Source organism: Lissotriton helveticus, chromosome 3_1 (genome assembly GCF_964261635.1).
Source record: "Lissotriton helveticus chromosome 3_1, aLisHel1.1, whole genome shotgun sequence".
Taxonomy (NCBI): domain Eukaryota; kingdom Metazoa; phylum Chordata; class Amphibia; order Caudata; family Salamandridae; genus Lissotriton; species Lissotriton helveticus.
The window spans coordinates 1533641503-1533669238 of NC_136061.1; the positions used below are offsets into that span (position 1 = coordinate 1533641503).

Here is a 27736-nt window from a genome sequence, read left to right on the forward strand (position 1 = left end):
AAAAACGCTGAAGAAAAAGAGAAATGCCTACTTCAGGAAAATAAAACGCACAAAATCGGATTTCTTCAGCCGTCAGCTTGACCAAGCCAAAAACCGCCCGAGAAAGCTGTTTAAGCTAATCAGAACGCAATCCAAGGATCAACCCCAACCACTCAGTACTCTGGGCGAAGCACCCTCCTGTGAAGACTTCGCCTCTTTCTTTATCCAAAAAACAGACAACATAAAGATCGATCTCCTCATTGACGTAAGTCTCTATCCCAAACCGCTCTGCACAGCACCCGCTGAACCAAAAAACAATGCTACATGGTCATCCTTTGCCACCTACTCGGAAGAAGAAATTGGTAGACTGCTCAGCACTGTGAAACCAGCCAATCACCTCTCGGACCCCCTTCCTGCCAACGCTGTCAAAGACCTTACCCCGTCGCTCCACCCACTTTGGACTAAAATCATCAACAGCTCTCTTCAACAAGGGACCATTCCCGACTCCCTCAAAGTTGGACAAGTCACACCTCTACTAAAGAAACCTACAGCCGACCCCTCCGATCTAAATAATTACCGTCCCATTACCAATATTCCGACTCTTGCCAAACTACTGGAAAAATGCGCACAAACCCAACTGACTAATCACATTAATCAGTTTGATCTACTCAACACTCATCAATCAGGCTTCAGAGCGGACCACAGCACAGAAACTGCTATGATACACATAATTGACGACGCCCTCCAAATCCTAGATCAAAACGATACCTGCCTCCTTATCCTTCTGGATCTCTCCTCTGCATTCGACACTGTCAAACATGAGAACCTACTTGATCTATTAAACACAAGAATGGGTATATCTGGAACTGTGCTCAAGTGGTTCACGTCCTTTCTACACAACAGAACGCAGAAATTCAAGAGTAACAACTTGATGTCTTCTCCAATACCGGTATCGCTAGGCGTCCCACAAGGATCCTCCCTATCCCCAACTTTGTTTAACCTAGTCATGGAACCTCTCACCACCTTGCTACAAGCATCCAATGTTCAATTCCACATGTATGCCGATGACACCCAACTTTATCTCAAAGTACAATCACCCAAAGACATTATGCTCTTGAATTCAACGATCAGAAGCACCCAAGCATGGTTGGCCGCTAATCATCTCAAGCTCAATGCTCTTAAAACAGAGTTCCTCTTGATCTCACCTCCTGCGAAGATCACTACCACTCAAATCTGGCTTAAACACTTAACCGCACTCAATGTTCATCCCACCATTGTAGACTCAGCAAAATCTCTAGGCATAACACTTGACACCAACCTCAACATGCAGGAACACATCAACAAAGCAACTAAAGGGGCGAACTACCAGATCAATACCTTAAGGAAACTCAAACCCTTCCTTCCAGCCAAAGATTTCCAAACTGCGGTACAAGCTTTAGTCATCCCTCGAATAGATTACAGCAGCATCGCCCTCTGCGGTCTCCCCCCAACTACCACGGCACCCATAAGAGCTTCTCTAAACGCTGCAGCGAGACTCATCACCGGATCAAGAAAACACTCACACATTTCCCCTGACCTGAGAGCCCTGAACTGGCTACCTTTTGAAGCCAGAATTCATTTCAAAATCGCCTGCATCATGCACAAGGCTGTCCACATGAGCTCACCCGGATACCTCGCCCAAAAGCTGTCGATTTCCGGAGGCTCTAGAATCACTAGAGGCACAAACAATCTCCTGCTAAAGCCCCAAAGATTCCGTAAGGAAAAAACGTATAAACGCTCCTTCTCTGGAATGGCACCCAGGATCTGGAACTCACTCCCCCCTGAAATCAGGCTCATCTCCTCTACCATACTTTTTAAGAAAGAAGTAAAAGCTATCCTCATGGCGAAATACACTTGAATTATTACTGGGGATGTTAGTTACAGACGCTGTTTCATTCAGTTTTACTGACCTTTTTTGCATTTTTGCATGACTCGTGTTGATGACCTGCCTGAGTGTTTACGCTATCAATTATTTGTACTTGTATTTGTACTTGTATCATTATTAATGTAGCTGGTGGTCTATGCTCCCACATGTACCTTCCCCACCCCAATACTATTTGCTCACACGTTGTTCTTTTCGTCTGTAAAGTGCTCTGATATCTGCAAAGATCTTGTTCGCGCTATATAAAACTTTCAAAATAAATATGAAACAACATTGTAGATAATGGACTCAGCACCCATCATGTACAGCACCCATCCAAAGTTAATTTATTTCAAGATGCTCTCATATGTGACGAAGAAAAAGGAGCCCAAATGAAATAAAACAATTGCTTAGGGTTACATTTATTGGTCAAGCAGGGAATCCAGAATTGGTCCAGCTTTTCTGGTTTCACGTTGTGCAATTCAGCCACTAGATAAGCTCACTTCCCCTCTCTCCTTTTATATCAAAAGTCAATGCTTTGTCTTTAATTCTATGTCGGGACTGGAGGCGAGGACTATGCTGATCTTTCTTCACTTCATTAACAGCAGCCATTTCACAACTTCATCAAGACAAACTACCATTCCCATGATCCCTTGGGAATGTAGCAAAAATAGCATCTAATGGGACAACATTCCCCGAGCATGCACCAATGAGCAAGACCAAGGCCACATCATAGTCTATCAACTGTGTCCCCTCTGCCTCTTTCTTCACTGCTCCAAGCCAAGATAAGTGCCGGTTTTCTCTTCTCTTTTGTTTTAGCATTGTGTGGTGTTCGTGGTTCATATTGCCTCATCATTGCTTGGTATTTACGGTGTCTGGCCGCAGGAACGCTTTGCGTTCCTTTGCCACTGTTGAAACCATGGTGTGGTCCTCCCGCCGCCTATCAATGCATCAATTGCACGGCAACACGCAAGCTCCGAATACCCTCACAGTGGAATAGGAGCTGTTTGCTGTCAGAGTACCGAAGCCTTGCTGTCTGAAGAGTAACGCCCAATTGGTTGGTCTGAACCGTCAGACCGGGCAGATTTCAAGTATTTTATAAGTGTTGTACGCCCTTCCCCCTTTTGGGTCTGTATTACAGTGCAGGTCTATTTAGCCTACGGGAACACGCTCCCAGGGGAAGAACCCCATTAAAATGTGCACCAGGGGTGAGATGTCCCCAGGCCTAGACCCACCAACTGTGAGGCTTTGCCCACAGAAGAATTAGGCCAACACTCAGTCCCCCACCATACCTGCAGAACTTTGCCTGCCCCTCACAGGGCCCCTGTCCTGGCGCAGTCTCCATTAAGCGCTTGATCGTTTGTGCCCACCACTGCTCCTATTGGACCCCAGGTCTTTCAAATGGAGAAAATAGAATATGGAAAGAGAGAGGAGGACCCCCTTTCCTCCCTTCCTTGGGATGAGGAGTTCTACGACGCTGTAGACACATCCATTCACAGAACAGTGTCGGAGGCTTTGGCTCTTCTGGAGCAGACTCTCTCCCTCCAGAGTGCACAAGCATGTGCCAAAATAGTAGGGTCTCAATTGAATCCCGCAGTGCCTCATGGCTCTTTAGGTTCCCTCCAATCCTATGGGACTGACCCCTCACAAGCAAAATGTTGCCACGAGGCCAGTGTATATTTGGATGCCTTGGACAGGTTAAAGCGGGTGTTTCTAGCCTGTTTCTTCCTCACCCACTTCATGAGACCCTGCAGGTTTGTGTACTGCCCCCCACCCCCCAACTCGGGGTCCCCTGCCCGCCCGGCTGAGGATAATTATAGAGTCACAGACGAAGAGGCTGCCCCTGGCTTCCTTCCTCCAATCCCCACCTCCTACCCCCCCAACACCCTGGGTGCTAGTTCTGACATTTTGGACCCAGATGAGACACTTCATACTCTGCCTTTCGAATGGGCCCTGTCAGATAAGGTTGCAAATTACTTGGCGGGTCGCATTCGGAAGCCGCTGGAGAAGGAGTCCAGAAATTGCCTCAGAATGTCCTTACGTCCAAGGAAAAGTGGCCCTTAAGCCAGATATTTATTCCCAAACGGCCATGCTTCTTCAGTTCATGAAAGACTCTAAGAAGGGGGAATCAACATGTCATGGCGCACATGCCAGGACAAGCTCCTGGACAACCTGCGACCCCATACCAAGATACTAGGCATGGACCAAGAAGCCAAATCGTACAGTTCCTTAATTTCTCCAGAGGTTTTGTCTGGATGGGCTAACAAGCAATAATTTTTTGGGGTAATACTAAATGATCCAAGTCAACGGAACATTGCCGCCCCTTGCTGATAAAGGTTGAACCTAAGCAAGGGGATTTGGCAAAGTCTGAGGCGGGTGCAACAGCGCAAGGAGGGTGATTTGGGGAAACCCTTTATCAAGGAGTTAGGGAAGCTTGTAAACACCTTTACCTTACTTGACAAAGCGAAGTCATCCATCAAGAGAGTGTTTTCCTCAGGGCAAGTCGAGGTAGGGGGCGCTCGACTGGCTGCGACAACGCACAATATACTCCCAGAGGGAAGGCTCCCTGCGAGGTCAATATCAAGATCAGGCATGCAACACCAATTTCTACCCCACAAGAGGGTGACGCGCCAGAGGCAGAGGAACCAGAGAGGCAAGTGCTTCCACCAAATCTGGTGAGTGTTCTCCCTTCTTAAGGTAGAGGGCCGGCTGGCAAATTTTTCCCCGGCCTGGACATCCATTATAAGGAATGCGTGGGTTCTTCAGACCATGCAGGGTTTTCAAATAGAGTTTTACGGCTCTCCCAGGCAAGAGACCCATTTGTTTTTCAGTGCGAGAGGCCATCCTCTGGCAGTGTCCACGGATGCTTTCTTCCAGTACTGGAGTCGAGAGACGGGCTATGCCTATTAGACCTTTCACTGTGTGGCGGTCTTAAGTTTAGTGTCTGGTTCTTCTGAAACTTTCTTGGGATTCTCCAATCCGTCTTTCCCCTCTTTCCAGCGCGCCTGCTCAATCCGGAGCAACTTCACCATCCACTGTATCAAAGGCCTGGAACAACAGCATGATCAAACGTTACAGATCGGCCTGGCTTAGATAAACCTGTTGGTGTTTGTGACAGGGTCTCGATCCCATGGCAGCAGATATCGTCCATGACTTTAATTTTTTGGCACATCTGGCCTCAGAGGGCTTGGCCTATCGCTCTGTCAATACCTTCCATCCTGGTAGAAGGCTCTTCGATAGAAGAGCATCCTTTTGTGTGCTGTCTTCTACAAAGGATTAGTCTCTCTCTTCCTCCAGAGCTTCGGTATTCTGCACTCTGGGATGCCAATCAGGTTCTTAACCTGTTTCCGTTGTGGCAACCTCATTGTTTTTGGTCCAGGAAAGAGCTTTCCTCTGGGGTGACATTTAAGCTCAGTTGGAGAATGAAATGTAGTACCAGGGTAGTTTTTTACCCGACATTTCCCGATTCTCCTAAGTTGGGTGTAGTGCAATGTCTAAAGGCATAAGAGGAGATGTGAGCAGGGCTGTGTCTTCCCCACTATTGCCTGATGGGTGAGGTGGGTGATGCAGAAGGCAGGCATCGATTTTTTCTTTTTACGGAATTTTATATAGCGCAAACTTGACCCGGTTTCAGGTATCAGAACGCTTTACATAGCACCGGCTGCGTTACATGAGAACACACATTAATTTTTGTTAGGCACTGAGAGATTAAGTAATTTGCCCAGAATCACAGGATGTTCAGCGCCATTGCCGAGATTCGAACCCGGTTCCCCAGCTTCGAGGTCGACCTCCCTAGCCAACTGCTCTCCCCAATCTGCAAATTTACAGAGCCCATCTGACTCATGGAGCAATGGCTTCTAAGGTGCTTAGCTTAGGTGTCCGCTTGGAAGATATCCTCAATGTTGCGGACTGGTCTTCGAAATCTACCTTTAAGAGGTTCTATTTTAAACCCTTGCATGCGGACGGCCCTCAGCCGTCCGACGCCGCGGTGGTCGTGTGCTTCGGACAGCTGGGAGCTGTCCGAACTACGCAAGCGTGGAATTTTGCCGCACCGGAGCAAAATTCCAGCCGCGTCCAAGGGGTTAAGCCAGTGTTGGATATGGCTCACTTGGTAATGAGTAAGCTTTGAACAGGCATAATCCTTACCGCCAGTCCCGACACAGAATGAAAAATGTCCTCACTATCGCAAAAGGAAAGTTTCAATTCTATGAAGGACTCCGAGGCGAGGATTATCCCACCCAGTGAATCAGGAACTGATTGATTCTTCCCCTGTGACTAGAAATTATGGTCTTCAAAATTGTTTATTGTATGATAAGTTGGTATTGTCATGATCTTTTTTGATGCCTAATGTATGCATTGGTCTTGTGACTATCTTAACTGCTGTTTTTCTGCAGGTATCAATCCTTCTCACGGTCTGGCTAAAATTTGTTCTCTTTTCTGTAGGAATGGAGACAAGCAAACAAGACGTATGAGGATCCTGTAATGGCTGGACTCGCGCAATGCAAGAGTCCCAACAGACACAATTTAAGGACTTTGATGTGGTCTCGGTCTTGCTGATTGGTGCATGCTCGGGAACTGTTCTCTCAATGGATATTGTTGTTTTTGCTACATGATCATGGGAATGGTAGTTTGTGTTATTAAAGTTGCAAAATGGCGGTTGTTAATAAAGTAAAGTTAGGTAGGCCTAATCCTGGCCTCCAAGTACTAGATATAATTGAAACGTTCCTTTACGATAGTTATGAAAATTGTCATTCTCGGTGCGTGAGGTTACAGTGTGGATGGTAGATAAAAGCTATATGGACACTTGGTTCAATTTTGACTCAAGGATCCAAGAGAATTTCAAACTGAGCCAGAGCCAAGCATCTGGCTCAAACCTTCAATGGTTCGCCCACCTCTATCATATAATGTCAATAAAAAGGAACAAAGTCATAGGAATAATAGGATTTGATTATCAGCAAACAATTCAGTAAAGTACGAGTACCATGACAGCTGTGCAGGTCTCCTTGATTCAAGACTTCTAATTTCTCAGTGCACCAATTTTAGTGAGTGGACTACGAACTGGGTGTTCTCTCCCCATGGGCAAAATCAAATGGGATAAAGTCCCGCTTTTTATCACATTCTTACTGCAATTGTTACGTTTGATTTAACCCCCCCCCAATCACTGGTAAAACAAAAAAAGAAGACCAGTGAAATATGTCCAGGAAGTGATTATCCAAGAACCCACAATTTGTCACAGGGGAAGGCCCAGATTAATAAATACATGCCTTCTAGTTCCAAAGTTACATCTTGTTCACTACACAAAACAACAAAATGTGCAAATAGTTCTGATGGGGAGACTCCAGGACTACACTCGCTAAATAAACACCACTGTACTGTGGAACCTTCCCTGACTTTATATACAGAGTTCACAACAAGCTTTTTTTCAGAAAGTGGAAAAGCCAAGATTAAATGTCAAACCTCTTTCTGCCATGGCTGATATATCCCCACTGTCCATGTCTAATGGTGGAGGTTGGGTATTTGTGTCTTCCCCCCTTAATAAATTGCACACCATGTTAGGGGCTCTTTGTCAAGATTTTTTTTTTATTGCACTCGCTACCTTAACTGAGCCGGTTTCTATGCACTCTAATGTTTACAGATAAGAGATTACACATAGTCCACCAAAGCTAGCAAGAGAACGTAGTGAAGGCTTACCCCAAGGCGTGGTAGAGGCATAGTGATACAGATATAGCATTAAACTCTTGTAGACACTGGGGGATTCAGTTAGAAGGCATTAAACCATGAAAAGAACTCCACGACACACCATGTACATGCTTCGCTTCCTCTATGTCCACCTTACTCCCTGCTGAAATCTATGAGGCCCTCCGTCATGCCACAAACCACACTTTTTGGCCCCAGGGTAAATATGTGCCAGTCCCCATGCTCTATATATCATTAGTTCTATACCTGTGGTCTGAGGACCACTGGGGGGCGTCTTGACTGTTTCACAAGATTATATTATATTAAAATTATTAAATTAAAATACACACAATTAAAGAAGCAAAATTGAAAAACTTCCATATTTGATTGGGAATTTTAAAAAACAAAACAATATATATGGAGTATTTGTTTGGGATATACTTGTTTTTGTATTTTTGATGTTCAAATCATAGACATTGCTTAGGCCAAGGGTCACAGACTTCCAATAATGACTTAGTGGGGGTCCCAGGATTCAAGTAATCATTCAGTGGGGTCCCATAGAAGTTAAAAGGTTTAAAACAGCTGCTCTATATTAAAGAAATGATCTTCACATTGAAACTGCCTCGTTTCCATTCTCTGAGCCCTGCATCTGGAATGAGCACAAAAGACAGTCATTTTGAGGTTGGTATCCTAGAAAGCATTTGATTTAATTAAAACGGAGCAGGGCATGCATATCCAATTAATGCATGCTGAATCAGTACATTTTAACTGCATCCTTGGTTTGCTCCGCTGAGCAGAGTCTTAACTCCTTACCTTTGCAGACTCTAGACCTGGTGGAAAAAAACCGAAGTTCCTCACATCCAAAAATTTGCACCTGCTCACCAGAGCGCAGGACTTTTCTTGAAAACACATGTCAGATGACCACAGGTACTCCGAGTCATCTGAAAGGGTGGTAGTGGCACATGTCACTCAGCAGCATCACCCAGAGTCCATCACCTTCAATTCCGTCGGCCTAGACCCCTCTTGATCTTCTGTTATGCAAAATCATGACCTTGAGGTCTGGGTAAATCTTCTCTGACGGACAGGTGGAGTTTCATGGTCTTAACAGTGACCATTACAGGGACTCTACACTCTCCTGGTCACCGCTGCCATTTCTGTCACAAATGACTTGAGCACAGTGCTAACGCCGTGGAGCTGACAAAACCCTGAAGATCCTTTATCAGATTGAACCACTTTCAGCTCCCAGTGTACGACAAATACCATTTTTAACCTGAGGTTTTATAAAAACAAGTACTTCAATGACACAAGACCTGAATAAAACCAGGACCCACTCACCAGAGGGTTGATGCCTTCCTCGTCTTCACCCACCGACACCAGGATACTGTGCTGCTTCAGCTGGAACAGGTGAGTCACCCTTAGTTTGTACGCCTGGAAGGAGGTGATCTGCAGAGACCTCGGCAAGAACCAGATGTTCCCTTCCATATGTGTTGCACAGTTAAGAATCAAACAAGAATTTGAGCAGGTTTAAAACACTGTTACAACACAATAAGCATCGAACTCAAGAGACCTTGGCTGTTCTAGCTATAAGTTAAAATGTTATGCAATAAAAACAATTCAACCCTTTGGTGGGATATTTCTTAATGCAACATGTTAAAGTCAATAGACCAGTGTAGAGCAGATGTGGTCTAGAGAGTAAGTTTTCAAATTCAACCAGGAAACATGGCTGCATACTAGGAGTTCCCCACATGACAAAACTGTTAGACCCAAAGCAAATTACTTTATGTACCGTTGCCACAGATGCCTTTTCTGCCAAAATCTAAAAAGTCTAAGCAGGCAATTGTGTTTTAGAACACCACAAAAAGAGAAAAAAAAAAATTCCAAAGTTACTCATCATAAAATAACTAAATTGTTGCAGTTATATAAAGGATATACCGATGAATGTATATCAATAGCAGTTATCACTTCCTGGAACTAGCATCTTAAATCATTATGAGAAGAACAAGGACCCCCTGGGTAGTTACTAAGCAGTCTCATAGGGCAGGGTAAACACAGTATGTGAAAGAAAATTCCTAGGCAGTCTTATTGATAAGTAAACAAGTGACTTGACCAAAATTGCAAGAAGCACAATTAACAAAAAAAGGAAATAATCTGTATAAAACATACATATTTTTAATATTAGACATAGTACAAATCATATAGATGACTGGAATTCATCAGACTATATGACAAATCAATCTAAAATTACATACAATCATAGCATAAATTTAACATAAGATGCTGAATAAAAGAAAACACCCAGGAGAAACAGGTGTCCACAATAAGGTGACGATTATTAACTCGACGCGCGTTTCGGCGGAAACGCCTTCTTCAGGAGCCACAAAAGGAAGATGGTATAAGGACACAGTCGTTGTCTTTTTGCAAGGGACAGGTAGTTGATGTACCTGCCAGATAGTAGTTCCGATCTTTCAAGCGGTATCAGTAGTTGTCAGATGCACTGGGTGAACTGGTGATTGGAAAATTACACCGCTGATCTTAACGGAAACTTGTTCCACACAGTGAATGGTACGTTATAATGCTGCCACAAGAAACGCGTTAGGCAATAAATCATATATTTAGTTCTTGACCGACACACTTATCTTGAAAGAAGGGATGTATAAATATTGCAGATGGATTTGAGAAGACAGCGTCAAAAGCGGTAAGTAATGACTCGCTGTTGGTGTACAGAGTGCCGCAATATGAAGAAGGTAGTATCAAAGAAAAGATTCCTTTCTGGGTAATTATTTCACAAGGTGACCATGAGGCCTATCCGTAGCAGTTAGCTGTATTTAACATTTGGAAATGACGAATTCAAGAAGTCAAAATTTGAGTCTTCACACTAGGTTATTTATACTTTTTACTCAAAGTTTATTTTATAAAAATTCATATTTAGGAATTCATTTTAAATACACATTATAATTTGACACTGTGGTACTCTGGTACAAGTATATGTCTAATGGCTAACAATTCCGTGTTACGGTTATCTATCACAAAGTCACCACTTTATAGTATGCATTCAATGTTTAAAATACAACAATACAATGAATTGATAAAAAACATTTTTTCACAGTTTAAAATAGTCCAAAGAGTCGACGCGTTTCGGTGCGTTTATTATACTTGGTGCACCTTCATCAGGACAGAATAAGTTAAAAACGGGTATACATCTTCTTTTTAAATTTAAGAAAAGGGCGTCCTTCAAGTGGTTTCTGGGACGTATTGTTCTTAATTTGTCTGGTAGCACGTGTGTTATCAATTCACGGCCGTCAGTAATTTGTGTGAATTATTAGTGGCATATAGTCAATGATGCAGGATTGATGATGTCATCTCCCAGTGGCTTGTTTTTCATAAGGTATGTGCTCCTCTATGTAGTCACGTGACAATGCTCAATCATGTGAATCGTGTCAGTTTTCACGGCTTTAGCTCATTAAATTGGTAGTCCTGACGTTTCTTGGATTGGTTGTCACTGAGCTTGCTTGCTTGAGACCAGCCTCGCTCCTTTCTTGATTTTTAAGAGCTCTATTCTGGCTGGTGATTCCTTCGTGTGGCTGGCTTCCGCTTCACTGGCGGAAGCCAGCCACACGAAGGAATCACCAGCCAGAATAGAGCTCTTAAAAATCAAGAAAGGAGCGAGGCTGGTCTCAGGCAAGCAAGCTCAGTGACAACCAATCCAAGAAACGTCAGGACTACCAATTTAATGAGCTAAAGCCGTGAAAACTGACACGATTCACATGATTGAGCATTGTCACGTGACTACATAGAGGAGCACATACCTTATGAAAAACAAGCCACTGGGAGATGACATCATCAATCCTGCATCATTGACTATATGCCACTAATAATTCACACAAATTACTGACGGCCGTGAATTGATAACACACGTGCTACCAGACAAATTAAGAACAATACGTCCCAGAAACCACTTGAAGGACGCCCTTTTCTTAAATTTAAAAAAGAAGATGTATACCCGTTTTTAACTTATTCTGTCCTGATGAAGGTGCACCAAGTATAATAAACGCACCGAAACGCGTCGACTCTTTGGACTATTTTAAACTGTGAAAAAATGTTTTTTATCAATTCATTGTATTGTTGTATTTTAAACATTGAATGCATACTATAAAGTGGTGACTTTGTGATAGATAACCGTAACACGGAATTGTTAGCCATTAGACATATACTTGTACCAGAGTACCACAGTGTCAAATTATAATGTGTATTTAAAATGAATTCCTAAATATGAATTTTTATAAAATAAACTTTGAGTAAAAAGTATAAATAACCTAGTGTGGAGACTCAAATTTTGACTTCTTGAATTCGTCATTTCCAAATGTTAAATACAGCTAACTGCTACGGATAGGCCTCATGGTCACCTTGTGAAATAATTACCCAGAAAGGAATCTTTTCTTTGATACTACCTATTGACCCAGTCCTTTCTGGTCCTTGGGAAACTCTCTTTCTTTGAGAAAAAGCAATATGAAGAAGGCCCACACAGGGTCTCAACAGACTAGATGTATCTTCTTTAAAACATGCAGAGCGTTGCCACAAATAAAAAATACATAATGAAAATATATCCAGGAAACTTCTGCTTCTAATGAGCGGAATATACGTAGCAGGATGAAGCTCACGTATTCGGTCCGGTGTGGTGTTCTGTCTGCCGAATTCGAAGTTTACTTTGAAATGACACGATCCTCGTGCTATCTTTCATCAGAACTGATGTGCCCGTAATCTTATCGAGCTATCTGCTCCGTATTACTTTTATTTTAACCACGAGTTTCATGCATCAAACACAGTAATTATCGCCTAGAAGACAGCAGACCTATATTGTTTCAGGCAACAGATTCCTGGATATATTTTCATTATGTATTTTTTATTTGTGGCAACGCTCTGCATGTTTTAAAGAAGATACATCTAGTCTGTGGAGACCCTGTGTGGGCCTTCTTCTTATTGTGGCACTCTGTACACCAACAGCGAGTCATTACTTACCGCTTTTGACGCGGTCTTCTCAAATCCATCTGCAATATTTATACATCCCTTCTTTCAAGATAAGTGTGTCGGTCAAGAACTAAATATATGATTTATCGCCTAACGCGTTTCTTGTGGCAGCATTATAACGTACCATTCACTGTGTGGAACAAGTTTCCATTAAGATCAGCTGTGTAATTTTCCAATCACCAGTTCAGCCAGTGCATCTGACAACTACTGATACTGCTTGAAAGATCGTAACTACTATCTGGCAGGTACATCAACTACCTGTCCCTTGCAAAAAGACAACGACTGTGTCCTTATACCATCTTCCTTTTGTGGCTCCTGAAGAAGGCGTTTTCGCCGAAACGCGCGTCGAGTTAATAATCGTCACCTTATTGTGGGCACCTGTTTCTCCTGGGTGTCTTCTTTTATTCAGCATCTTATGTTAAATTTATGCTATGATTGTATGTAATTTAAGATTGATTTGTCATATAGTCTGATGAATTCCAGTCATCTATATGATTTTTACTATGTCTATTATTAAAAATATGTATGTTTTATACAGATTATTTCCTTTTTTTTGTTAATTGTGCTTCTTGCACTTTTGGTCAAGTCACTTGTTTACTTATCAATAAGACTGCCTAGGAATTTTCTTTCACATACTAGCATCTTAAATCTACACTTATGACACAAAAATGATTAACGTGTTCTGTACAGCACAGTGTTAATTACACTAGAATTAATAACTGTAAAGATCTCAGTGAAACTGCTGGTACCCCGTAGTTCTCTCTTCTAACTTTTATGAAAGTCCTGACTGGTTTATATTATTCTCAAAGTTATCACTAACAATTACAGAGCTTTCATATTGGACTAATTACCATGCTCCGCAAGTTCATAGTGTTTTAACTACAATCACAACAGTATTCTCATTTACCCAGGTACTAAAATGATGTGTGCTTAAATGTCAGCACCACTTATACATCTGACACTTACAACTGGACATCTTTAGAGCAATGGACCTATGTTGTATTCTGAAATCCGTACATGGTATGAGCCCTGGCATAATAAGTGAGGCTATAGCGGAGATCTTAAATAATGAGACATTGCCCTACTTTTAAGTGACCGATAGGCCACAGCCGCTGGTGCTCTCACGGTCCCATCGACCCTGGCTGGGCGAGGAAGCCTCTACAGAGATTTGATGATCGTATAAGGTACCATCCACTGTGCTTGGTTCCCAGCCAGAGCCACCTTACCTACTGAACCATACCCACTGATCCTGGTGGGTCATCAGACCCCTGCATCGCAACCTACTGGAACCCACCCTGGCGGCAGGGGTGGCTAGAAATGTAGCTGTAACAGGTATTTCTGGTTGCACATATGGACTACAAGAGATACCCACTCTCTTGTAGTGGGCCACTGCTGGAGACGCCCTTGTAACAGCTCAGATTTTCTCACCCTGGACCTCGGCGTTTGGTCTCCGCGTATTTACTAAGCTGATGCAATCCTAGATCCGAGCCACAGCAATAGGAGCATACTACCCCTCTTGTTTTACCTCCCACAACTCGACCATCATCATGGCCAAGCTGTCCTGAAAAATGTACCCAGATATGGGGGAGGTGGGGGGCCACCTTGGGTTACCCATCCAAGTGAACACAGGACGACGAAGTGCCTGCCCTACAAGTGGGACCTCCGGGAGGGCCCACTCGAAGATTTTCTGCAGGAAATCACCACCTCCACAGATGTGCAGGAGACGAAGATTGATACACTGGTAGCAGACCTGGACATCGTGAAAGAAGACCACTGATGCCTGGCAGAAAGCATTGTGACAGCGGAGAGAAAACTGGCGAGATCCCCCGAGACTCAGTGACAATGAGAGAACAACTCACAAACCTAGAGGGGAAGGTTTGAACACTGGAGTTCAGTGCAGAAAATGCTGAAAACCGGTCGCGACGAAACAACATCTCTGTGACAGGACTGAGAGAGAACATGGAGGGGAGCAGCATTTTGGACTAACTAGAACGATGATTGCGTACGGAGGTGGCACAAGAGGGTCTCCCCCATTTTATGCCCTGGAGAGGGCACATGATGTTCTGGTGTGGTACCCATTGCATGGAGCGCTGCAACGGCCAGCGGTGACCAGACTATTGCTATATAATGACCGGGACCACATCCTGGATCAAGTCGGGCAGAGAGGAGACCTCAGAGTTGAAAATAGCAAAGTCATATTTCCGGACTTCACTAGTGAGGTACAAAAACAGCGGTCCACATTCCTGCATTCTAAATGGCACCTTCGCCAGTTCTATGCCATGCTGTTCCATGCAAGGTTACGTGTAACGATTCCAGATGGGCTGCAGTTTTTTTCGAACTCCACAGAAGGCATTGGAGTGGACTGATGTGCACTCGCAGGCGGATCCTAGCTTGGGATCCCCACCACAAAAATCTACAAGGACCACATTACAGCGCAGGGCTAAAAGTACCAATGGGTTGGCCCCTACCAGGAAGAAAGGCCAACAGGAGCAGCAGAGAGCAGTGGGGGTATCTGCAACGATAAGTGGCAGAGGTGTGAGCCTAGCCTCCTTAGCAGGAGATGTCGGCACCCGCGATTCGGACTCCGACCACGCCTCTAGCTCCTCTGGGGATTCAGACATGAAACTGCCTATAGTGACACCCAAAACTGATGATGGTCAGAGCTCGGGAACTTCTTCCGAGTATGATGGTACTATCGGATCAAGACTGTTAGCTACCGGCTCTGACATTGGAAACTAGGGAGAAAGTGTTGCGGCAGCTGGAGGATTCGGACGGCACTAGCATATGCATATGTACTGGGTCAGGATCGGTGCCAGCTACAGCGGCAGATCAGCCTGGAGCCTCGCCGAGTCACAGTGGTACCGAGCCAAGCGGAGCCATAGTGGAGGTGCGGAGGCTCGTAGTGAGAGCTCTGGGGCCTTGACCACTGACCTAGGAACCCGGACTTGAGGCTGGGGTTGACTGGGAGCGGCCAGGAGTAACTGAGTACGGCTTCTTCGCTAATCGCCCCTAATTCTAGCCAGAGTCCCTACTTTTTTGCCAGCCATATCCCGCTCTCGCGTCCCGCCTCCCGCCTCCCGCTTCCCTCTTGGTGATGCTCTACTTTGCTACTGCACCCTCTACACCCCCAGAAACCATAGACATCATTAACCGTCAAAACCTGCAATCACCAACCGGCAGCCACAGATAAGAAAAAATAGTAACTGTGTTGCGCTCAACTGATCCACGGCTCCTTTTCCTCCGCTCCAAATTCCCCTGCGCTGCCCGGCGCCTCAATCAAGCACTCGGCTGGCCCCTCTCCGGGCTTAACCTCGTTGTCCACATCTCGCCTGCATCACGCCATCTGCGTACTCAGAGCCTGATGTTTAAAAGGGCCTCTTGACGCCGGATATCACGAAGGACATTGGAAATATTGGCAATACTGGCGATAATCTTCCAAGACAGCAGATACAGGAACAGAGTGTTTAGACTGTTCAGATCGTGCGGATCGATGGAGCGACGCTGCGCAAGTTAAACTAAATTCTACTGAGACAGTCTGAGCAACACAATAATACGGGGCATACAGGACATACAGAGGCATATGATCGCTGGAAGCGCTGGAAACACGGAAGGCAAGCAAAAAGGCAAGAAGACCACAGTGAAACTGGGGGGCTCGGCAAATACGCCAACAATCGGGATTCGGGTGTCTGTTACAATCAAGCCCCATGCAGCCCGGTCTAAGGTCTGGTCTAGGACCTGGTCTAAGGCCCATGACATATCAGCTAAAACACGGTCAATCCTTGGCCGCAGCAGCTGCAGAGAATTGAACAAAGGCATTGCCCCAAGAATAAAGGCGGTACAAACTACACAAACTAACACCAAAACTATCGTAACAGTAACAGCAACCGCGGTGTCTTGTGGCACGAGACTCTCTAAACTCTCTGAACTTCCCCTCACAGCCGCAACAGCCACAGTTACAGCTATAGTAACACCCTCAGCTGCAGGGACACAGATACAGATACAGACGTATGCACTAGTGCAAGTGCAGGTTTTGGTTCAGGTTCAGGTTCAGCTACAAGTTCAGAAATACGAAATGGCTGGTCACAGTGGGGTTGTGAGGCAATTACCCGAGCAAATAAGCGAACAAATAAATGAGACAGACGTACATCTAACGGACCAGGAAGCACACCAAGCACACCAAGAATCTCCAGAGGAAGCCTCAGAAAACCAAAAGTCGAGCAATATGCAGAAAGTAAAAGATTTACAGCACCGACCTGAAACCAGAGGGTCCAAGGCAAAAGAAAACAATGAGGAAAGAAACAGCGGTAGCAGCAACGACAAACCTAAAGGCAAGGATAAAAATAAGAATAAAAACATTGAGAAAAACACAGGCAAAAATTCAGATCAGAAGTCGGAAAAAGTGGTGGACAAAGCTAAAGAAAAAAGGTAAAATAAAAGGCAAAGAGAAGGCAAATGAGAAGGACAAGGCGATGGAGGAATACAATAACTACAACGACAATCTCGAGCTATTGGCCAAAAAAGCAAAAAGACTACGGACTATAAAAAAAATCTGAAAGCTGCTGCAAAAATCACTGGTCAACTGGCAGACTCTCAGCCACGGATAACATATTTAGCCCAATGCTCAAGGAAGGACAGGGCAAACCAGCAAAAAAAGAGAAACAGCAATGGCCCATACTGGATGACGAAAATGGACATAATTACAATACTTGTATGGAAGTTGCACCATCTAAATATTTTGTGAAAGTCTCTTTACATATAGCATTCCATGAAAAAAATGAAAAAAATATATTTTTTGCTTGCAGGATGTGTTTTTCTTTGCTTTATTCAGTGTAGTTACAGCCACAGCCAACACAATTCGTTCTGAAAACAGAACTTCTTCAGGGCATTCGATGTCTTATGAGATCAAAGAAGAGGGATAATTCTCATATTCCTTTTCCGAATATATAATGAGCCAATAATAACACACGACTCCCAGAGTATGCAGCAGATTCTGATGAAGTGAGTGATACGTGAGCGGAAATATCCAGATGAGGTATAAAGTGCACCTACTTCAATATCCTACAAAATATATTTCAATTTTTCAAATATATAAGATGGCCAAGTGTGAATTGGACCGATATTAGGAGCCTTATCACGGCGAGCCACGAGTATCATATTTGAAATAGAAATATATTTTGTATTGCTCTTGGACAGTGGGCACCGTTGAAGTTTAGCACACAAGATACTTATTGTCTTTTGAATTAATCGTTGAATTATATTTGCGGTTTTGGTGCCGGTGAAGGAATTAATCCACTGTGTTTTTCTATGTATAGAAAATGGACATAATGATCAACTCGAAGAAGCAAGGCGACCCACTGTGGGTCTGAAAACTGCTTCAGACTCCGCTCTAGAAAACCGGTCTCTGTGCATAGATATTATCGAGGGGAAAGAGAAAGAGAGCGTAAGCTCAACCACAATCACACCCGTTGAAAGCGAACTCTTGTCTACATTTCCAACTGAACTCCCAAGAACCGAACACTCTTCAACCTTGGCACAAACATCCTCCCCGGGAAGCAAACCACCTCCAGAGACAGAAATATCCTCAGAGAAGTCTGACTCAGACATCTATGAGACAGGAGTCTCCATCTCTAGCGTGACAAGTGAGTCAGGTGAGGCGGGAGAGTCAGGTGAGGCAAGTGAATAAAGCACAAGCCAAAAACCAGCAGTAACAACGTCGGAGGTATCTGACATTACAGTTCTAAGGAAATCAGGGGCACCCTCTCAAAACATCACTCCAAAGAAAAGGCAGGAGAAAAAAAAAAGAACAAAGCACAGAAGGCACTGTAAAACATCCTATGATGAAACCACAGACCCCGGGAGCAACATGGATCAAGCTAAAGAAAGCTCTAATCACGCACGAAATGGCTCAACCCCAAAAACTACAAGAGAACCGGAATCATACAGGCACCGTATGGGGGATCCTGAAGAAAATACTCCACAGCTAAATGAAGATGGCTGTGGAACTGGAAAGTCAATGGAGCAGTCACTGAGCTAAACTCCATCAAGCATTTTCATAAAGATGTCAAGATGGACAGCAACAGGAACCATGCGGCCATACAAAAACTCCAAGGTGCCGTCCAAAAAGTAGGCCAAACATGCTCCGAAATCTCTAACCGAATGGCGTCTGTGGAAACTCGCACAGAAAATCTAGAGTCTGACGTCACTAAGCTCCAAAAGCAGGAAAAAGAGCACGAAGGAATCATCAAAGACCTGATGCAAAAAGTTGAAGATCTTGAAAACAGAGGCAGGAGAAATAACCTTCGCTTTCTCGGTATCCCCGAAGGCGCAGAGGGAACTGATCCAAGGGGTTTCATGGCCAATGTACTAAAAAACAGCTTTCCCCAAACTCGAAACCTGGGATATGAACAGCGAAATTCAAAGCGCGCATCGCTTCCCCCTGACACTCCCTAAACGCGCTCATAAGACACCCCAATACCCAAGAGCCATACTGGTCAACTTCGGGAATTTTATGTTAAGAGAAGCTATCTACGACATCGCCAGACCCAAAAATAAAAGAGAATTCAAAGGCTTTTCCTACATCGCGCGCCCAGACTCCGCCCTCGCCACAGTTGAACGGAGGTGGAGAATGAGCAAAACGGAGCAACCGTGTTCTTACAAAATCCAGCACGCCTGAAAGTAATCTACAAGGGAACATCCAAAAGCTTTATAAGCGAAATTCAGGCCGAGTCCTACCTGAAAGAAATATCGAGACAGCCAAGCAAAACACCGGAAAATGACAAAACCTTGAAACGAATAAAAAGAGGGATAAAGGGACAAAAATACAAAAAGGATCAATTCCACCAGTGGACTAGGTCTTGGGTATACAACAAGAAGGGGTCTACAGAGGGGGAAAGTATATCTTATTATTTGGGATGGCTCGAAAGCAAAGAGAAATAGTTCATCTCTGTCTTTATCCTATCTACCTTAGATGTACCTACTCAAGACCAGGCCACGGGGCATACTGAAACGCACGGTCTTACCTGACGCCCACACCTGGGTGCACCATGACCCAGGACGTCTCAACAGGTGGGGGGGAGGCGAGAATCAGGGCGGGCTGGTGTGGGATGGCAAGGGAGGGGACGATGGGGGGGGGGGGCAATTCGGTCTACAAGAAACCTAAGAAAGCAAATCATAAGTAGAAGCAAAACTATAGGCACACCACATCAGACACATCACCCAAATAGGGAAGGAAAAATAAAAAAAATAATGGATATGGCTCAACTAAAAATAGTCTCTATAAATATCTGTGGACTAAATGATTCACGAAAAAGACAGAACGTCGCAATAGGATTGAGATCAATGGGGGCTAACATCGTGTGTCTCCAAGAGACTCATGTGGCGGGATCACAACGCCATCTCTTACAAATGTTGGGATACAAACTTATCACAGCCACAACACAGGCAAGTAAGACACGTGGGGTAGCAATACTGGCAACAGGAGGGGGGCTCGAATTTACTCGCTCCAGAGCAGACAAACTTGGGCGATGGGCAATTACTGAATGCCAATACAGTGCGGGTAAGAGGTTAACCATGTGTTCCATCTATGGTTGTATCACGGACGATCCCAACTTACTGGAAGCCGTATCCAGTGAACTATCGCATTGGCCACTCCCACTAGTAATCTCAGGCAATTTTAATCTTAATCTACCCTCAGACTTGTCCTCCGGACCAAATTTCAAATATCAGGGGAGGAAGCCCAAGGTCTTTAGGGCCTTTTCAAGCACTTTGCCAACAGTCGGAAAGCCCATGTGTGTTGCAATCTAAATACCCCCATAAATCAGGGTTTACCTTCTTCTCCCATCCTCATCTCAAATTTGCCAGGCTCGATTATATGCTTGTTTCCCACACCCTTATTACCAAATGTCACATCGATAAATTACCTAGGGTCCTGTCAGACCACAACCCATTAATCTTAAGCATTGACACCGACAAAATTCGAGCAGATCAAACTAATTGGACATTTGAAAGGGATCTACTAATGAACGAGAAATACTGCCATCTTATCGAGAAATGGATACCTGAATTTCTGGCAAATAACCTGGGTAGCGCATCCCTAGACGTAGAGTGGGACACATTAAAAGCATTAAAAGCAGGTATCAGGGGTGAAACACTGTGTTTCTCAATAAGGAATAACAAAGCTGCCAAACAAAAGATAACCGAATTACAGGGGAAACTGACCGAGGCCAAGGAGGATCTTGTAAGAGCTATTGAAGGGGGTATAAACATAGAAACAGCATCACGAAAGATTGCCATTGCAAAAAAATAGATTAACAGATATTTGCAGAAAAAGCAATATGAAAAAGACATGATCCAAAAAGAAAAAGTGTATGAACTAAGCGAGCAAATAGGGCACCACCTCGCCTTCCGCACGAGACAAGAAAACACTGCTAACACCATCAAAGAGATTAAAGACTGTAACAACGTTCTCAAGCAAGACCCAGAGGAGATCAGGTCAGAATTTCAAAAATATTACCAAGCTCTATATAAAGAAACCAATAAAGACCAAGAACTTATTGACACATATTTAGAGCAGGTCACGGCACCTCAATTGTCATACACTGACCAAGTTAATTTAGCGACCACACCGCAGTGGATGGAAATTCTGCTGTCCATCAACAGCTTAGCCCCAGGGAAGGCAGCTGGATTGGATGGAATACCCGCCGAATTCTATATCAGATTTCATAAGTCACTAAAAAATGTTCTAACTGACTTAATGATCCAAGTATTCCAAGGGGGGGGGGGGACCATCAAAATCATGGGCACGGGCCAAAATTGTAGTGTTTCCAAAAAAAAACAAAGATCCAACAGAATTGGGATCCTATCGCCCGATCACCCTAATCAATTGCGATTCTAAAATTTACGCCAAATTATTAGCCAGTCGACTTGCTCCGATCATTCACAAGATCATACCGGTCCGACAACATGGATTCATCCCCGGCAGATCCACGACGGATCACGTACAAAGGGTTATCACACTCTTTGACATAGCGGAAGTCGCAGGAGACCCTATGGCGCTTATACTCTTGGACGCAGAGAAGGCTTTCGATAGGTCGCCTGGCAATATCTATGGACGGCTATGTCAAAGAGTGGGATCGGGGATCGATTCATTATCGCTGCACGGAGCTTGTACCATAACCCAGAAGCAGTCGTTATGATAAACGGCGGACTGTCAAACAGGATAGATGTGACTAGAGGGAAGGCAGGGGTGCCCGTGCTCCCCGCTATTGTTCGCGATATTTTTCGATCCGTTCATTCGCAAACTGGAGACTAATCAGGATATATTGTCCATTAAGACACCAAATGGATCAACAAAGACTCTAGCATACGCGGATGATATCGCGATTGTCACCAGTGATCCTCATGTGGCCATCAAAATGATGGAAAAAGAGGCTTCCCTCTTTGGCGAGAACTCCGGATATAAACTAAATCAGGGTAAAACGCAGATAATTCTCAATAAAAAAATTAATTTCAGAAACGAAAGAATTGTCGGGAACGCTGTATATCTAGGCATAAAAATCACATCGAATCTAGACCAATTAGTCAAGATCAATATAGACGCGGAATCTTAGCAAATTAGACCACCTACATCTAACCCCAATAGGCAGATGTAATGTAATGTGTATACTTGTAAAGCGCACTGTTGCCAGCCGGCGTCCTGGCGCTGTATACCGCTGGGGAACCCGTCCTGGCTTTCCCTGTGGGATGGTCCCTGCTGGGAATCCCCAAGGTGGAGCCAGGCATCCCCAGCGTTGAGGGGGCCGTTGTGGAGATTAGGCAAGCTAATGCCCAGAGTTGCCGAGTGGGACCCCTGGTTAGAGTGGGCACCGAGGCGAGAATTATCAAGTCCGCTGACCCTGGTCCACGACCCTGCCGCGTCGGGAATCGAACCCTGGTCCCGGGCCGACTTCTGCTTCCTGGTCTGCCGCCTCTAACCAGTGAGCCACACCACTCCACCCAGTGAGCCACACCACTCCACTGATCAAAATGATTTATCTCTCGAAATTCTTGTATTTTTTCCGCACTATCTGCCTAAATTTTGATCAACACATATTCAAAGCAATAGACAATACAATTTCTCGGTTTATATGGGGCTATACAAAATCACGTAGAGCTTACAGATATAGATCGCTCCTACAAGAAAGAGGTGGACTTGCTGTCCCTAACCTCAAGGTTTACTGGTAGGCCACACTCCTGAAATATAGCAAGATCTTATTGACCCCAAATCTGAATCCTACTCAAGAAGGGGAGGTTCCGACCCCACAAGAACTCATCCTTGGAATTGAAACGGGCGAACATCTATGGCGACTTACCTTTGATTGTCACTACAAAAACGTCCGCTTCAAAACATTAGCCGGTATATTTAACGCATGGAGAGATATACGCAAGCTTCTCGGGGTCGGCAGATATTCTTATTACACGAGCCTTCATCAGAACTATAATCTACCAAATATTTTCTCTGATAACTATATGAAAAGATGGGTGAATATTGGGATCACACGATGTGGATGTTTTTTTACATCAATAGGCTTCAAATCATTCAAAGAATTAAAGAAGGAGTTCGGCTTAGAACATAGAGAGAGATTTCTTTAAATTCCTTCAAATAAGAGATTTTTTAATAAAGAAAGGTGGTGGAAGCGCGGAGTTGCACAGGATTCAAACAATAGAAACCCTCAAAAGAAACATCACCACAAAAATAGGAGAAATATATATCAACCTAGTTTCCCTGTTACCAAACGATTTGGATAAACATATAAACAAATGGCAAAATAAGCTAGATATGAATGAGGAATCAGTTCAGCAGGCTTTCCAACTCTATCAATCACTTTTAATGTAACCTAAACTGCAAGTGCAATACTATAAAACCTTTCTCCAATTATATCACACACCCTACAAAATAGCCAAATGGAGTACAGGCAAAGGTACTCAATGGCTTAGATGCTCGACACCAGCGGCCGATATAGTCCATCTATTTGCCACATGTGATAAAGTAGGACCCCTTAGACGTGAAATATCAACATTTTTATCCGAAATTTTGAACTCAGACATAGAAATCACAGTAGCTGAAATTATGCTAGGAAGGGACGGGGATATCAGGCCAAAAAGAATGCAGGGGCTCATATTCGTTTCCTTGGCTGTTTACAGAATATGCTTAGCATCCAGTTGGCTGGATCCAAACTCCCCGACCTTCTCACAGTGGCGGGCAAGACTCCTAGCCACATACACCCTAGAGATAGCGATATATCGGAAGAAGGGAGCAAAAAGGGTCTAGAAATATGGGATCCCCTTACACAGTCGATACAACACCAAGAACTATAAAACAGAATATTATACTTATGATATGAAGCTAATGCCATTATAATCTAATGTTTATTTTGATGTCAATGACTCTTGAATAGGTCTGAATTTGATGTTTTCCTGTTTTCTTGATTTGAGTTATTTCATCATCGTTCTCTTTTTTCCTTCTTTTTCTTTTCTTAACTTTCTGTTAGTCTGTGACAAGCAAACGGATGATCGGATAGGAGGGGGGAGGGGGGCTCCTGGGTGGGTGGTTTATGTTGTAAAAATATCATAATAAAGAAATATTTTTTTAAGAACTGATGAGCTTATATGATGCAGACGCTGTGCTCTAAGGCTTGAGCTCTTTGCCTGGGATTGAGCCCACTACGGGTCATGGAGAGGGTCCATGGGGGAGTTCTTGACACCCGTGGTGTTTAGGGCTCTTCCTCTTCGCCTACTGCCCGGTGGTGAGGAACCTGGGGAGGAGCTCCCGAATGGTCACAACCCCTCTGTTCATGTGGGTTCACCGCGAGTGTTTGCGATTTGACTGCCAATGGGGGTAGCTATCTACTCGTCCTGGGGTGTGGGAGTTGGGCTGTTTGTTGCTGCAATGGTCGGGGGGGGGGGGTTCTGCGAGTCATGAGCCGTGAGCGATTTACTCCATGTCGGATACTTGATGAGAGAATCTAACAAGGGAATTGGAACCCAGTGGTGGTCCACGCTGAATGGCTGTAGTTCAATGCTATGGCAACCCCAAAGAACTACAAAACCCTATCCTGGAACATTCGGGGGATGCATACCATGGCCATGCAAAACAAGGTACTTTCATATCTTAATAGGTGGGGGATTCAGATAGCACTCTTACAGGAAACACACCTAACATCTAAAGAAGTGGCTGCCCTACGAGGTCAGGCCTAATATTGGAGTTAGGCCTATTACACCACCTATTTAGATCATGAGAGAGGTTGCTGATATGGATACGCTCAGGGGTCCCCTTCCAAAACACTGGAAACCTGACTGACCCAGCGAGTAGATATGTGGCAGTGACCAGTCGTCTTGATGGCAGGGACGTAGCAATTATTATTTATGCCCGAATGAATACAAAGGGCCGTTCTTTGCAGACCTTTAGGAGGTCCTTGGCACCCTACAAAGTGGGCTTGGTCATTATAGGCGTGGACTATAACTATGTAGCAGACCCGGTGCTCAAATCGCACTCACTCCCCACTGCGGGATTCCCCAATCACTAGAGTGGCCTGGCAATTTAAGAACTGTCAAAAGAAATGGGGACTAATCGACTCCTGGAGCTTGATACACCCACTAGAGAGGGGTTACTCCTTTTTCTTGAGTCTCCATCACCTCCACGTCCAGCTGGACAAGTGTCTTTCCACCTCAGATATTCATGGGTTTGTACTTGACATTGAATACATCACTATCTACGTATCCTGTATTTGTAAAGGGCAAACTAATCACCCCTAGGGGTCTCAAGGCGCTGGGGGTTGTCGGGGAGATTAAGTAGCTATTGCCCAGAGTCAGGATGCTGAGCTGCCGCCGGCGCCCGGGATCGAACTGTGAGCCCCGTGCTCCGGAGTCAGCCACTCTGGCCGTTGCACCATACCTCTTCACTAGAACCATATTGAACCATAACCTGGTCCTTCCTTATTTGGGGTGGGGAAGATTAACACCCTGCATACCAGCAGGGAGACTATAGCTGTAATTCTTAGAAAATTATTTTTTTCTAGACAGCATAGAGGATTGCATTCGGCAATAAGTGGAGGACAATAGTGTAATGGCATCATCTCCTCAGGTGGAGTGGGATGCTTTTAAAGCCGTGCTCATGGGGAGGGGGTGGGGTACGTAGTGGAGTCGGTGAGGGTGAGGCACACCTTATTCAATGAAGTCTTATCTTTCAGAAGAGACGCTGAGGGATGTAGAACAGCATCAGCTGGGTCGCCAAGACTTGCAACCAGCCTTGTTAGAAGCCACGGAGAAAGTCGCAAACACAGGTCAAGAAACGGAGATGTTTCGACTACAGAGCTTATATGACCCGGGCTCAATGGAGCGTGACCGCGCTGGTTCACTCTTGGCCTGGTCCGCTAATCCTGCATAACAGGGCTCGGTCATTGTGGAACTCAAAACAGACCGTGGAACCAGGCTACATAGACAGGCGGAAATAAATCAACAATTTTGCAGCTACTACTGTGAACTCTAAATGAGCGCCTCCGAGCATGCAGGAGGCAACATTGACAGTTTCCTGGCAGCTTTAACTTTCCCAACGCTTTCGCCTGAGGAGATGGACCCTAAGCTAGTGCATGGACATATACAAAGCGGCTAGGAATACAGGTCTTCTGCCTTCCTTCACCCGAGAGGCACTTATAGTGCCATTGTTAAAATCAGGGAGACCAATGCACAACAAGAGAGCCTACCAGTTATTGTCTATGCTTTACCGACTATAAAATCTGATCAGACAAGGTTTATCCCTATTCGCAATATGGCACTCAACATTCTGCGACAATTAACACTGCTAGAGACGACCACCTATGATCGCACAGAAGACAAAGAAGGCTTTTGACAACATGGAGTGGGACTTTCTCTATGGCATAATGGAGCACTTCCGATTGGGGCCAGGGTTTATAGCCTGGACTCAAGTGCTATACAAGGACCCCACAGCCAGAGTCTGGACAGGGCGGATTATCTCAGAGAACTTTAATGTGGGCCGTGGGACCTGGCAGGGGAGCCCATTGTCTCCTCTGCTATTAGCTCAGGCAATGGAGGTGCTGGCCGGCTACGCCTGAGCTGGGGACAGCTATTCAAGCATATAGGTCGGAGGGCAAACCCACCACATCACCCTGTATTGGGACAATCTCACCACATCACCCTGTATTGGGACAATCTCTTGATTTTTCTTCAAAATACAAACAGTTCTGGTAGGAGCTAGAAGATTACTAGAGGAGTTCGGGGTGCTATCTGAGCTGAGTGTCTACTGGCAGAAGTCGCGCTTATTCCAGACACTTGCAAATCAAGGCTCCTCCCCCAGAGGGGTTAGAAGTATTACAGTGGGAGCCCCGATGCTTGCACTACTTGGGTGTGAAGATATACCATGACCAAATGGTTTTGTTAGAGGGGAATGTCTGGAAGGCGATCTGGGCTCTCAGAAGGACTACTTACTTCTGAAAGATGCTCCCCCTCTCTGGTGGGGTCTGAGTTGCACTACTAAAAAATGGTTGCGCTCCCCTGACTTCTGTATTTCTTTGTGGTGCTACCAGTTGAATCCTATGGGCAATGTTCCCGCAACTTGACTCGCTCATCACTGCTTTCACATGGGGGAAATCAGGCCCTAGACAGGTTGCTCTGACCACATTGCAAAGACCCATGGGAGAGTGAGGACTGGCAGTTCCTGAATTTGAGTCTCACTACTGTGCGGCACAGCTCCAATTGCCAACACAGTAGCTGACAGGCAGGTTGACTCCAAAGCGGGAGATGAGTAATTTTTGACCCAATCTCCACCAACTTTTAGGGTACTGATAAAGTTAGAATTCCCTCTTAGTTATGATACCACTGAATTTCGGGTGCTGCAGCCATGTTAGACCAGCTGTCTGTTAAAGACACGAGTGAGGGTCCTGAAATTGCCTAGCATAACCATGGGCATGCTGGAGGCACTGGCCCATTGGGTTAGGAGACTGACAGGATCTTACGGATTAGCTAACTACAGGAGCATCAATGATGGGTGATTTGTTCAGGGCTGAGGAACTCCTCCTGTTCGAGGAGTTCCGCTTGGAACATGAACTACCCGAGCTACTTTCTGCTCCACAGTGCAGTGGCAGCCGCAATACGTACCCATTG

General features: G+C 44.8%; 1 protein-coding gene across 1 annotated transcript in view; it reads right to left on the reverse strand.

Moving 5' to 3' along the window:
• VPS11 (VPS11 core subunit of CORVET and HOPS complexes) overlaps positions 1–27736 on the reverse strand; it is a 141414-nt gene that overhangs the window by 89097 nt on the left and 24581 nt on the right. The window contains exon 2 of the mRNA XM_078682206.1: positions 8891–9039. Within this exon, the coding sequence (XP_078538332.1) occupies positions 8891–9039 (149 nt within the window). The remainder of the gene's footprint in view (positions 1–8890; positions 9040–27736) is intronic.